The sequence below is a fragment of the Bos javanicus genome, chromosome 1 (assembly GCF_032452875.1).
Source record: "Bos javanicus breed banteng chromosome 1, ARS-OSU_banteng_1.0, whole genome shotgun sequence".
Taxonomy (NCBI): domain Eukaryota; kingdom Metazoa; phylum Chordata; class Mammalia; order Artiodactyla; family Bovidae; genus Bos; species Bos javanicus.
The window spans coordinates 53,039,631-53,054,702 of NC_083868.1; the positions used below are offsets into that span (position 1 = coordinate 53,039,631).

A 15,072-nucleotide genomic window follows, 5' to 3' on the forward strand; every position below is an offset into this window, starting at 1 on the left:
TCCACTAGCTTTGTTCACAGTGATGCTTCCTAAGGCCCACTTGACTTCACATTACAGAATGTCTGGCTCTAGGTCAGTGATCACACCATCTGGGTCGTGAAGATCTTTTTTGTACAGTTCTGTGTATTCTTGGCACCTCTTCTTAATATTTTCTGCTTCTGTTGGGTCCATCCACACCATTTCTGTCCTTTATTGAGCCCATCTTTGCATGAAAATGTTCCCTTGATATCTCTAATTTTCTTGAAGAGCTCTCTAGTCTTTCCTGTTCTATTGTTTTCCTCTATTTCTTTGCACTGATCATTGAAGAAGGCTTTCTTATCTCTCTTTGCTATTCTTTGGAACTCTGCATTCAAATGGGTATATCTTTCCTTTTCTCTTTTGCTTTTCGCTTCTCTTCTTTTCACAGCTATTTGTAAGGCTGCCTCAGAGAGCCATTTTTCTTTTTTGATTTCTTTTTGTTGGAAATGGTCTTGATCCCTGTCTCCTGTACAATGTCATGAACTTTCGTCCATAGTTCTTCAGGCACTCTGTCTATCAGATTTAGTCCCTTAAATCTATTTCTTACTTCTAAAGTATAATCGTAAGGGATTTGATTTAGGTCATACCTGAATAGTCTAGTGGTGTTCCCTACTTTCTTCAATTTAAGTCTGAATTTGGCAGTGAGGAGTTCATGATCTGAGCCACAGTCAGCCCCCGGTCTTGTTTTTGCTGACTATAGAGCTTCTCCATTTTTGGCTGCAAAGAATATAATCAATCTGATTTGGGCATTGGCCATCTGGTGATGTCCCTGTGTAGAGTCTGCTCTTGTGTTGTTGCAAGAAGGTGTTTGCTATGACCAGTGCGTTCTCTTGGTAAAATTCTATTAGCCTTTGCCCTGCTTCATTCTGTACTCCAAGGCCCAATTTGCCTGTTACTCCAGGTGTTTCTTAACTTCCTACTTTTGCATTCCAGTCCCCTATAATGAAAAAGACATCTTTTGGGGGGTGTTAGTTTTAAAAGGTTTTGTAGATCTTTATAGTAGTGTTCAACTTCAGTTTCTTCAGCATTTCTGGTCAGGGGATAGACTTGGATTACTGTGATACTGAATGGTTTGTCTTGGAGCACAAGCTGGAATCAAGATTGCCGGGAGAAATATCAATAACCTTAGATATGCAGATGACACCATCCTTATGGAAGAAAGCGAAGAGGAACTGAAGAACCTCTTGAAGAAAGTGAAAGAGGAGAGTGAAAAAGCTGACTTAAAATTCAACATTCAGAAAACTAAGATCATGGCATCTGGCCCCATCACTTCATGGCAAATAGATGGAGAAACAATGGAAACAGTGACAGATTTTATTTTTGGGGGGTTCCAAAATCATTGCAGATGGTGACTGTAGCCGTGAAGTTAAATGATGCTTGCTCCTTGGAAGAAAAGTTATGACCAATCTAGACAGCATATTAAAAAGCAGAGATATTACTTCACCAACAAAGGTCTATCTAGTCAAAGCTATGGTTTTTCCAGTAGTCACGTATGGATGTGAGAGTTGGACTATAAAGAAAGCTGAATGCCGAAGAATTGATGCTTTTGAACTGTGGTGTTGGAGAAGACTCTTGAGAGTCCCTTGGACTGCAAAGAGATACAACCAGTCCATCCTAAAGGAGATCAGTCCTGGGTGTTCATTGGAAGGACTGATGTTGAAGCTGAAATTCCAATACTTTGGCCACCTGATGCAAAGAACTGACTCACTGGAAAAGACCATGATGCTGGGAAAGATTGAAGGTGAGAGGAGAAGGGTACAACAGAGGATGAGATGGTTGGATGGCATCACTGGCTTAATGGACATGAGTTTGAGTAAGTTCCAGGAGTTGGTGATAGACAGGGAAGCCTGGCGTGCTGCAGTCCATGGTGTCACAGAGTTGGACCCGAGTGAGTGACTGAACTGAACTGAGCTGAACTTCCCGTCTTTACTAACTCCAATGGCAAAAAGAGCTACCATGTTGATATTCCTAAACATTATGCTTATACTGTATTCTGCTCAAAAAACAAGGCTTCTTCCAGTTTGCACTTGTGAGTCCCAGCCTGTCTCTGCTGCTCTTTTCATGTGATGCAGACCCTTCCCCCCAACTCATACTGCCATCCTTCATGGGCAACTGCAATTTCAGACCCATCTGGGTTCCCAAGTTCATTCCCGCTACCAAGTCTTGGCTAATAAAGTGTGCCTCTGTAGTGGCCTAATGGCTGTCCTAAAGATATGTCCACCTCCCAGATACTCCAAAATCTGTAAATATTAACGTATATAGTAAAATACATGAAGAAGTTAAGGATCTGAAAGAAGGAATGTCCCCTGGATTTCCCAGGTGGGTCCTGAATCCAGTGACAGGTAGCTTTGTAACAGAGAAGCAGCAGGAAATTAAGTGGAGACACAGAGGGGAGGAGACCACGTGACCATGGAGGAAGCTGGGAGCTACGTTACCACAAGCCAAGGAGATGCACAGATGGCCAGCAAACACCAGAAGCTAGGAGAGCATGGAATGGATTCTCCCCTCCTGAATGGGTCAGGAGGGTGTAAGATAACATCTTTATTTCAGATTTATGACCTCCAGAACGGTGAGAGAATTTCTATTGTCTTAAGATACCCAGTTTGTGGTAATTTGTTAACAACAGCCCTAGGAAACTAACATGCACCTCTCCAGAAATGTCCTCAACCTTATCAATCCTCCTTTCCCTCATAATAACTGTATATCTTACCTGGGATGAAAAGAAAGGCTCCAACAATGACAAGGACAGTGAGCAGTAGTCCAGCAACTAATAGAAAAATGGCTTTCTCCTTCGTATAATTGGATTTATATTTAAGCGCTTAAAAAAACACAAAGAATTACATGAACTCAATCACAAGAAATAAAGCCATTTATGTAACTTACAAGGTACAAAGATTAAACTGGTAACTTACTATAATTGAATAACCTTTGAGAAACAAAACTCCACATCATGTCAAGCCACCTCAAATCTCTTTCATAATGAGTCAATGGCTAAATGGTATCACGGCAATATAAATATGGATGCTGACTTTATAGGTGATACTTTATTCCCCTAAAATGAAGTTATATATATCAGGCTTTCTTAATCATAGCATTATTAATACTTTAGGTCAGGTAAGTTGCTGCTGTTAGGCACTGCTCCACACACAACAGAATGTTTAGTACCATACCTGACCTCTGCACATCTCATACCAGTAATAACCCCCAAACGGTGTCAGTTAAAAATATCTCCAGACATTGTTCCCTGAGGAACAGAACTGCTGTGTCTATTTATGACTGATAGACACACTACTGAGGAGAAATAACTGACTCATCAGTTATATTGAGAAAAAGAGAAATTTGTAATACCTTCTATAAAATTAGTAGAACGTCTGGAAATCCAGATATTTTGTTTTGAAAAAGTATACATTGGACAAATCCCACCCTCTTGAAATCCTGAGGTGGGGGGAAGTGCTTACATTGTTCAATTAAAATACTTTCATACAAATAAACTACAAATACTCCACAGGTTTTAATATATATGTTACACTTTTGATGCTGGCTCTGTTGTCAAGCATCCAGCTTCCGTAAAAGAGTGATATAATGCATAAACCTAAAAATGTTATTTTTTTAATCATGTATTTACCCTTCCAGTTTTGTTCTGGTTAAGATTAAAATTAGTGTTTCACCGAGAAAGTTGCTAAGAGTAACCTAAAAGCACACTGAATAGCTGAGAGAAAGAGTGTGTGATTGAAATTCAGCTGTTCCATCCGTACATGATTCTCTCCATGTTATTTACCAATGGGCAGTTGTCTTGAGGAGAATTTTTTCAATAATTTTATATTTAGCATTTAATTTTCATCTAGTAAAATGACAAACAGATAAATTACAGTAAGAACAACTAATAAACTCCTAAATGAACATGATAAGTCCATGTTTAAGGTATTATAACCTAGAGTTAGATTATAACCTATGGCTAAGCATTTAAAAGGTATAATTACCTTTTAAAATCTCTACTCATACTTTGTAACCTCAACTTTGTCCTCTTTAGGGGGATGGAGGGCTAATCGTAATTAATCCTGAAGCTGAAAAGTGAAATTCACATTAATCAGAAAAAAGTAAGAAACAATAAGCTTGCCAAGCCTTCATTTGATCTATCCAGACTTGGAACTTATGTGACTATGACTCAGTCATGTCCCTGCCTTCTTATAGGGCACAGATTTTTTCCTATAAGCCTACTTTCTAGTCTCAAACACTGGCTATGATGATAAAAATTCAGTGCATATGTTACAAAAGGCACAGATAAAGACAGAAAAAGAAACCTTCTCTTTTTAATTTTTTTTTCAAAATTTACTTTTAATTGGAGGATAAATGCTTTATAATATTGGACATAAGGCAAGGTTTTCATTTTAATCCCATGTATGTGTGCTCAGCCACTCAGTTGTGTCTAATTCTCTGCGACCCCACAGTCTGTAACCTGCCAGGCTCCTCTGTCCACGGGATTTCCCAGGCAAGAATATTGGAGTGGGTTGCCATGCCCTCCTCCAGGGGATCTCCCCAACCCAGGGGTCAAACCCACGTCTCCTATATCGGCAGGCAGATTCTTTACCGCTGTGCCACCTGGGAAGCCCCAATCCCATGTATACTATTAACTAAAAAGAGTTTGAAATTTCTGCAAAAGGCTTCTAAAATAGAAGCTGTTTCAAATTACCTCACAATCAAACAAATATTCATAAGATACACCCCTAGGTTTAACTCAGCACATAAAAGAGCTACAAAGATCAAGCAGCAAGACTTCACCTGAGTCCAGTGTGTGAAAGTTGCTCAGTCATGTCTGACTCTTTGAGATTCCATGGATTGTATCCTCCAGGCCAGAATACTGGAGTGGGTAGCCTTTCCCTTCTCTAGAGGATCTCCCCAACCCAGGGACTGAACCCAGGTCTCCGACATTGCAGGTGGATTCTTTACCAGCTGAGCCACAAAGGAAGCCCAGAGTCTAGTATGCTGCCGCTAAGTCCCTTCAGTCGTGTCCGACTCTGTGCAACCCCATAGACGGCAGCCCACCAGGCTCCCCCGTCCCTGGGATTCTCCAGGCAAGAACACTGCAATGGGTTGCCATTTCCTTCTCCAATACATGAAAGTGAAAAGTGAAAGTAAAGTCTCTCAGTCATGTACGACTCTTCGCGACCCCATGGACTGCAGCCTACCAGGCTCCTCTGTCCATGGGATTTTCCAGGCAAGAGTATTGGAATGGGGTGCCATTGCCTTCTCCAAGAGTCTAGTATAAGTACATGCAAAATGGCTGATTTATACCATTCTTAAGAAAAATAAGAGTTTGAACCTCATATAAAATTCAATCTCTTCATGCTTAGCAGAGCTACAGGAGAAAAATAATGTCAACAACAGAAACAAAAATAAAATGCCACAAAATGCTATTACTGACAGTGTTTTACCATAGAATGGTCTTTTTAAAAACTTTTGGATGTAGCTTTCATTTCTGCTGATTGGTTCAACTACTAATTTTCAAGGCTACCTAAACTATTCCTCAAATTTAAGCAGCAATTTCCAATAAATATATTAGTGGAGTCTACTTTAGTAATCACAGGCAATGAAAGATTATGTCCATGTTTTCTTTAGTGAACCTTAAAAAGGGTTTCTTTTGACTCATTTTCTTTGCTCACAATGGCCATGTTTTAGCAGGTCCCATAGCAAGTCTGCAGAGTATCTTGTTGTTAGGGTCGGTTGTTTTACAGTTGGAATCACATAGCATGTAGCCTTCTCAGATTGACTTCTTTCACTTAGGAATATATATTTAAGGTTCCTGCAGCAGCAGCATATCGTTTAACGATTGACAGCTCATTTGTTTTTAGTGCTGAGTAATATTCCATGGTCTGGATGTACCACAGTTTATCCATTCTCCTACTGAAGAATATCTTGGTTGCTTCCAAATTTTTGCAATGATGAACAAAGCTGCTATAAACATCCATGTGTAGTTTTCTGTGTGGACTTCAGTTTTCAACTCCATCTGGGTAAATACCAAGGAGTAGGGCTTCCCTGGTGGCTCAGTGGTAAAGAATTCACCTGCAATGCAGGAAATGACGGTTTGGTCCCTGAGGTGGGAAGAAGGAAATGGCAACCCACTTCCAGTATTCCTGCTTGGGAAATCTCATGGACAGAGGAGCCTGGTGGGCTACAGTCCATGGGGTTGCATAAGAGTCGGACACAACTTAGAAACTAAACAACAACTATTACTGGAAAATATGATAAGAGTATATTTAGCTTTATATGAAACCACCAAACTGTATTCCAAAGTACCCGTACCATTTTGCATTCCCACCAGCAGTGAATGAAAGTTCTTTTTGCTCCACACACTGACCAACATTTGGTGTGGTCAAAACTTATGTTTTTAAGAAAAACCTATAAACTTAGTGCTGCCTGACACAGGAATACCAAATATACAGGGAGACAATGTCAAGTTTTTTTCAACAAATTAGGAATTCCAAGTTTCCCTTTTATACATTCTATAAAATAATTAAATCTAGCCAGCTACTTCTCAGAGATGAGATGGGTAGTTCATTCATTTGTTCTATCTTTACTGTGTGCCTACCATGTACTGGGCCCATTTATTAGCCCAAGTCACATCAACCAAATTGAGGCACAAGTAGAAGTTACTTTATTCAATAATAATAATTGATCACACACCTACTAAGTGACAATCACTATTCTAAGTGCGGGCAGTGAACCAATAATTCTGCCTCAATGCTCCTTATATTCTAATGTATGAATGAATGTGTGTGTGTGTGTGTGTGTTGGTGGTGGGGAATGAGTGATAGGAAGTGTTACTCCCAGATATTCTCCTCCAGTTAAGTAAAAGATGTGGGTCTAGCCTAAGCAAGGCTTATTACGTATTTAAGCTTTCAAATTCATGTGAACAGAGACACGACATGTCCCTCTAGCCACCTGAAGAAACGTAGCTAATACTATTGATAGATACTCCATTAAGGCTTTTTTGTGTCTTCGTCACTGATGTAAAGGACATATACAACAATGCAGGCTGTCATTGAAGAAGTCTTGTGAAATTACCAGGTTCAACCTGGAGATCAAATAAAACTATCATTTTAGTTTTCATGACATCCCAAAGATGGGATTCAATAAGCCCATATAGATCCACCACAGGCTGAAGTCCAGCTAACAAAACCCCAAAATTCATGAATTCAATGCCTGTTCTAACTGCATGACAATTAAATGATCCCTAAGTGATTAGTGAGTTTAGTAGTGAGACAGGAAGGTTAACCAGTGAGGTAAAAGACACATCAAATAAAGAATAAATCATGAAGAGAAGACATATGCTTGATTTTATTATTACAGTGCTATCTTCTGATAACTCTCAGAAAGTAATTTTAGGATGTTTTTGGTGTGGATCACAATGAACTGTGGAAAATTCTGAAAGAGATGGGAATACCAGACCACCTGACCTGCCTCTTGAGAAATCTGTATGCAGGTCAGGAAGCAACAGTTAGAACTGGACATGGAACAACAGACTGGTTCCAAATAGGAAAAGGAGTATGTCAAGGCTGTATATTGTCACTCTGCTTGTTTAACTTATATGAAGAGTACATCATGAGAAATGCTGGGCTGGAAGAAGCACAAGCTGGAATCAAGATTGCCGGGAGAAATATCAATAACCTCAGATATGGAGATGACATCACCCTTATGGCAGAAAGTGAAGAGGAACTCAAAAGCCTCTTGATGAAAGTGAAAGAGGAGAGTGAAAAAGTTGGCTTAAAGCTCAACATTCAGAAAACGAAGATCATGGCATCTGGTCCCATCACTTCATGGGAAATAGATGGGGAAACAGTGGAAACAGTATCAGACTTTATATTTTTGGGCTCCAAAATCACTGCAGATGGTGACTGCAGTCATGAAATTAAAAGACGCTTACTCCTTGGAATAAAAGTTATGACCAATCTAGATAGCATATTGAAAAGCAGAGACGTTACTTTGCCAATAAAGGTCCGTCTAGTCAAGGCTATGGTTTTTCCTGTGGTCATGTATGGATGTGAGAGTTGGACTGTGAAGAAAGCTGAGTGCCAAAGAATTGATGCTTTTAAACTGTGGTGTTGGATAAGACTCTTGAGAGTCCCTTGGACTGCAAGGAGATCCAACCAGTCCATTCTGAAGGAGATCAACCCTGGGATTTCTTTGGAAGGAATGATGCTAAAGCTGAAACTCCAGTACTTTGGTCACCTCATGCGAAGAGTTGACTCGATGGAAAAGACTCTGATGCTGGGAGGGATTGGGGGCAGGAGGAGAAGGGTACAACAGAGGATGAGATGGCTGGATGGCATCACTGACTCGATGGACGTGAGTCTGAGTGAACTCCAGGAGTTGGTGATGGACAGGGAGGCCTGGCGTGCTGCGATTCATGGGGTCGCAAAGAGTTGGACACGACTGAGCGACTGAACTGAACTGAACTGAGCTGCACATTGGTACTCTACCTGATGAAGGATAAAGCACATCTGGTAAGTTTTAAAAAAGATTACAACTTCAAAATTTGTATTTAATTATATTAAAATTACTATTTTAAAAATATTTAACACACATTAAAAAAAGAAGGCTTTGTGAAACTGTACTAGATAAAAATGAACAAGAATGCCAATAACAAACTGATTACTTGCCAGAAGGCGAGTAAAATAATTTTATAATGAACACCATGCACTATCCAACTTTCTTTGATGAAACAATTTTGTCAAAATGAAGACGGATGAGAAATCACATTCCTAGTCTACAGGACAGAGAAATAAAAGAGTTCAAGTTTCATGAAGTCTGGGCTTTGAAGTACTTTGACTATAAAAGATAAAAGAAGGCAACACCTAACATACTAACTTCTTTTCTTTAGTTCCAAACATTCCTGGTCTTATGGACCATGCCACCCCTTCAGAATAGATGTAGGAAGGTGGCACGTTTGAATTTGGAAAGAGTCAAAGTAACAGCAACTATATTTCTACAAAAGAGTATATTGCTAAGTTGTAGGTTTGTTCAGTTCCTTCCACAATAAAACCAGTATATAAAAACATGTTTTAATAAGCAGAATTGGATAATTATGTGGACAGGACCAAGGAAAAGCAATGGGAGTTCAAGATTATGTAACAGAATCTTAGTAATAACATTTACTATGATGATGTTTTGCCTTCCTGGATGGAAGTTTCCTAGACAGTTAGTATGTCTTTGTGTGTGTGCATGTGTGCTTAGTTGCTCAGTCATGTCTACTCTTTGCAGTCCCACGGACTATAACCTGCCAGGTTCCTCTGTCCACAGAATTTCCCAGGCAAGAATACTGGAGCAGGTTGCCATTTCATTCTCCAGGGGATCTTCCCAACCCGAGGATGGAACCCAAGTCTCTTGTGTCTCCTGCACTGGCAGGTGGATTCTTTACCTGTAGTGCTGCCTGGGAAGCCCATATATGTCTTTATTTCTTCAGAATGATTTTTCTAATCTACAAAGAAATTCTGTTCCGTTACTTCTTTTAAATGTGGTTTCATGGCCTAATCACTTTCAAAATCAAGCTAGTACTCAAGATTGGACTCAAGAACTTAGCAGGATCTCAAGGGTGTTGTGATGGAGAAATTTTTCCTTTGAATTTTCTAACTGATTTCAGTAGAGGCCTCCAGTCAAAAAACCTCTGAGCAGTAACCAAAATCATTGTGGAATAATATTGAGCAAGGACTAGAAAGTTAGAAAACAAAATGAAAGATGCCTACAATGAACAAATTTGAAATTACAGCTGTCCCTCTCTTTCTCTGGTTCTGATATGCATCAATTTCAGTTACCATCATTTAGTTAAATAACACAAGTCCTCCCAAAACACAGTTTAAATTTCCACCATCCCAATATAATAACTGAGTAATTGAATAAAGTGTAAACTTCACTGTTATCTCTTCAATCCACAAGTCACTATATAAATAAGAGATGTGCATCACCATCAGTGACCACTCATGTCATCCTTTTCAAAGACTGTTGGTGACTGCTCACTGCACATCTGTTATTCAATTCACACACAGACAGCAAAACATATGTTGTGCTACCTCCTGTCTCCCAGTCATAAACCATGGTGACATTTTACAATGGATAATCAAAAAAGGAAACCGGGCAATAAAGATGAAGGAGCAAAGAAACGAGATGTGATAATGCTGGAAGCGAAATTCCAATAGACAGTAACTGGCATTATAGAATAGCTAACTGTGGAATGTAAATACTATTGCCATTCAAGAATCTCTAGATATACAGTTAGAAGAACTCAGTAAAAGTGAACTTATTGGCATACATGAGGACAATGAGGTGGCTGTGACAAAAACAAAGATGTCCCAGAAGTGACTGGCAAAAAAAACTTCATATGAAAGCAACTCTTGGAGACAGTTCATGACAATATATGCATAAAGGATAGTTCAAGACATGAAAGTGCTGGGAGCTGATTAGAGCTTAGAAAGGAGTATGACAATTCACCAAGGTGTAGACAAGATGCATGCTCTGTATTCAAAGTTATATAACAAGAAAAGGCAAGCATTTTCAACCTGCTCTTGATAAAATTCACCAATTCTCAATGTTTTATCATGTACTAAATATTAAATTTACTCTTTTTTCACTTCCTAATACATTTATTATTGACAATAAGAGGTTTTAATGTTTTGACAAAAATTTAAAGGTCATGGAACAACAGTAGTTTTGGCATTTATTATTAGATTGCTTTGCAGAGTTTCAGCTTACATGGTCATGTTTATAGTCCTGCAGTTCTGTGTAAAGCAGGGATTCACTGAATATAACAAAAGTTCTAAAAAAGAAAAAATAAGAACAAGCAATCATATCACAAAGAATTTCAACATGTTATCCAGTTCTCAACATGGAGTTAAACATTAATCCTATAAAAACTGGATATCCTAGTGAGAAGCACTTGAAATCATTCATTACACAGCTAAATGATGGAAAATACCTGTCATATTGACAACGAGTAAGGAAGAACAATCCTGAAAATCAGTCAGGAACATAATTGCCAGTGCAGTGGGAAACTGAGTTGGTACAGTTTTCAGAACAAAAACAAAATACCTGAAACAAAATCCTATTAGAGATTCGTTATTTCAGCCAGCAAATCCATAATTTGTTAGCCAAAGTAACTCGGTTAGCAGAAGGCTCGGTGTTTGATTCTAGGATTCTCTGAGCAGTTGGTTTACCATAAGATTCTGTTCAGACTTTTGTAAGTTAAAGCTAAAGGCAAAGGTATTTCCCTGTGAGGGACCTTTGTGGTCGAAACATGGGCTAGGGCTCACCATATTTGGGAGTCCTTGGCTTGGCTTCCAGAGTTTAGAGGTCTCAAAGCTTTTTTCTCAGTGAGATCAATGGCATCCTGAGACAGAGTTCAAAATACAGTTCTGGTATAAAGAAACTTTCTCCTCAAAGTGAAAGTGTAATCTGATGTCTTTACTGGATGTTTAGCTGATGAAAAGTGTAGGTTTTATTTTGGGTGACCAAAAGAATGACACACAGAGCCAAATAAATCAGAGAGAAATTCCCTGTGTATAAATGATATAAATGAAAGACTATAAATGATAATCAGGAAAAGTTAAAAGGAACTGAAAATCTAGAAAGGGAGAGACATGGGTCTGAGTTACCATTAATACTGTAGAGGCTATAAGATTCTGCACTCTAAAAAATGCATAACCAAGCAGCGAGTGCAAAACAAAGGGGTTTTCCTTGGGTGGAATCCCCAGGCCAGAAACAGAATGTCTCCCACAAAGAGAACCGAGAGAAAAGTGGATTTTAGATTCATGTCTATCATGAAGATGTGACAGAAGGCACAGAGCATGTACACTTACATATCACAACAGAAACGGGAATGCTATAAAGCCAGGGGCAATGAACATTTCATTTCCACATCTCGAGCACACAGCCCAGTGGCTAAGAATCAGTATGTACCCTGTCAAAAGACATTTATTTAAAAAAGTGGGTCCACATTCTATTCTATCAATAACGGCTTCACTTACTCAGTGTGTATACCCAGATACAGGTTCACCCTTTGTGGGAAAAAAAAAGCACACTCTTAAAATAATTTCAAGACAAGGAAGCAGTATAATGTAGTGGTAAACAGCACTGTATCAAATCCCAGTACCATCAAGAAATGGCTGGGTGACTGTAGGAAAATTGCCTAGTCTATCTGTGCCTCTATTTCTCATCTACAAAATGAGAATGAGAACCCCAGTATCTATCCCTACAGAGTTCCCGAAAGAAGCAGATGTGATTTCAGATGTAGAGTACTTTGCATAGTGCTGTCACACAAAGCTTAGGTGCTATTATCACAAACACTTTAAATGTGAGTGCAGGCTGGGTGAATCAAGTATATTGGTTCCTCCTAAACACACACACACACACAAGCACGCACGCACACAAATGGGCTTCCATGGTGGGTCAGACAGTAAAGCATTCTCCTGCAATACAGGAGACCTGGGTTTGATCCCTGAGTTGGGAAGATTCCCCTGGGGTCGCAAAGAGCTGGACATGACCAAGCAACTAACACTATACACACACACATTTACCTGTTCTAAGATGAGTCTAAATAAACATTGCCACAATTTTTTTTTTTAGGTTTATGATCACATTTGTTAAAATATGACTAACAAAAGGGAATTCCCTGGTAGTCCAGTGGTTAAGACCCTGTGCTTTGACTGCCGGGGGCAGGGGTTTGGTCCCTGGTTAGGTAACTAAGATCCCACAAGGCATGGTCAAAAAAAAAAAAAATATGACCAACAGAATAAGTATAAAAAAGAATTACCCTCACTAACACAAAAATGAAAATTAAGATGATTTTTTTTCAATCATTGAATTGCCAAAGATTTTAGAATTATAATGATGTCAAGTTTGTGAGGTGGAAGATGGGTGTTCTCACCTGCAGTAATAATTGATAAAATGGTGCTAGAAAACATGTTGGCAATATGTATTAATATCATGAGCCTTAAAATACCTTCTCTGCCATTTCAAGTGTTACATATCTTTAGCACACTTACTTTCGTAACATCAAGAAAATTTGGAAACATCCTAATATCCATCAAGATGAGAGTTAAGTAAATTACAGTACAGCCATAAAAGTAGAGCACAGGCAACTATAAAAAGATTTCTGAAAACACAGGAGGAAAATCAGCATTCACAAGTATATAAGCTATATGAATCCATTTATGGGTTTTCCTTTTTTAAGAAAAAAAAGACAGAGAAGTGGGAAATTCCCCAGAATACCTCAATAGTTTATTTCTAGGTTCTGAGACTCTAGATGATATTTGTCTTTTCTTTACACTTCCTATGTTGCATAAGGTATTCTAAAGTGGTATGTATTACTTTTTTAATTCAGAAAAACAATGGTAAAACTTACTTTTGTAAAAATATGGCTGATAGTGAACATACTCCTGGTTCAGTTCACTAATGATAATGCCATGATCAGCACAGTTCAATCAATCCACATGCAACAAGTCACACTTCTGTTAAGTGAGTTCATGATCTTAGAAAAAGGTTACTTCCCACCTAAATCACAAGACATAGGCCTTAACACCTGAGTCTGCCAATAGGATTAAAGCCTTCCCCTAATGTCAGTGGACAAGGTCTTGATGCTATACTAGTTATTTTCTTAATATAAAAAGCTTACTGAAACTCTAAGAAATTGCCATAAGAATTTCAGACATTGTTTTGAAAAAGTTGTGCAATGTCTTGACAGTTGTCTTTCTTAGCCCTTTCTTTGTCTTTTTTGCCTTTTAGACAAAAGCTGAGAACAGCTTTGAAATCACAAAGCATTTCCAGGGTGCTCTACATTGAAAAGAGTCTTTAGAATATATAATCAGTCATCTCACTTCTACTTTTATGTATCACTCTAGATACACATGACTGAAAAAAAAGGAAAGTGAAGTTGCTCAGTCGTGTCCAACTCTTTGTGACCCCACAGACTGTAGCCTTTCAGGCTCCTCCATCCATGGCATTTTGCAGGCAAGAATACTGGAGTGGGTTGCCATTCCCTTCTCTAGGGGATCTTCCTGACGCAGGGATCAAACCTGGGTCTCCCACATTACAAACAGACTCTTTACCATCTGAGCCATCAGGGAATCCCATAATAGCTAATCTGCTACAATATTTTACTAGCTTTCTTTTTATAAAGGCTGCAGAATAAAATAAGTAAATGAAACCACCCATTAGTTACTCCTTGCCTTATTTAAATATACTTTTCCCCTTTCCTTTCTTTAGTGGCCTTCAATGACTAACTTATTTCATTGTGTTATAAGGAGATGGGAAAGAAATCTTAAAGTTTAAAAGTTTAGACTATCATCTCAGAATTTTACTAATTTAGTAAATTTCCTTTACCAAACTGGTCCAGAAATACAGCTGAATATAAACATCAACCAAAATGCAAAATACCATTTTTTAACTACTAATGACAATTCTACATTGCTGATGCTAAATCTGATACAGAAAGATTTTCCCTGAGAAGTTCAGTCACATGATTATCATAGTAAAATATAATCCAATAACATCACTTTCTATGGCTACTTTCTTAGAGGCTGCAGAACTATATAGAAAGGATGACAAAATATGGCTTAAATTGGGCTTTTCCAAGCACATGTATTTTCCTGGGAAGTTCAAACTGGGAAAAATTAAGAGAGGGAAATAATTAATACTTAAAAGAACAACATCCTGAAGTATAGTTGACACATTATATTCATTTCAGTGTACAATATAGGGAATGAACATTTATATACACTACAAATTGATCACTGTAAATCTAGTAAACATGTTACCACACAAAGTTAGACTATATTTTCCATGCTGCACATCACACCCCCCATGACTTATTTATTTTCTAACTGAAAGACTATACTCCTAAATCCCCTTCACCCATTTTGCCCATTCCCCTCAGACCCCCCCCTTCTGATGACTACTGTATCTATGAGTCTGTTTCTATTTTGTTTTGTTTGTTCATTTGTTTTGTTTTCTAGATTCCATGGATATTGAAACCATATGGTATATTTGTTCTTAAGATTGTATATTCAG

The 15,072-nt window shown here is 38.4% G+C and overlaps 1 protein-coding gene across 2 annotated transcripts in view; it reads right to left on the reverse strand.

Annotated features, from left to right (window-relative positions):
• Positions 1-15,072, reverse strand: part of CD47 (CD47 molecule) — a 66,216-nt gene that overhangs the window by 15,995 nt on the left and 35,149 nt on the right. For both annotated transcript variants that reach the window (XM_061386311.1, XM_061386220.1), the window contains exon 4: positions 2,729-2,836. In XM_061386311.1, coding sequence (XP_061242295.1) covers positions 2,729-2,836 — 108 coding nt within the window. The remainder of the gene's footprint in view (positions 1-2,728; positions 2,837-15,072) is intronic.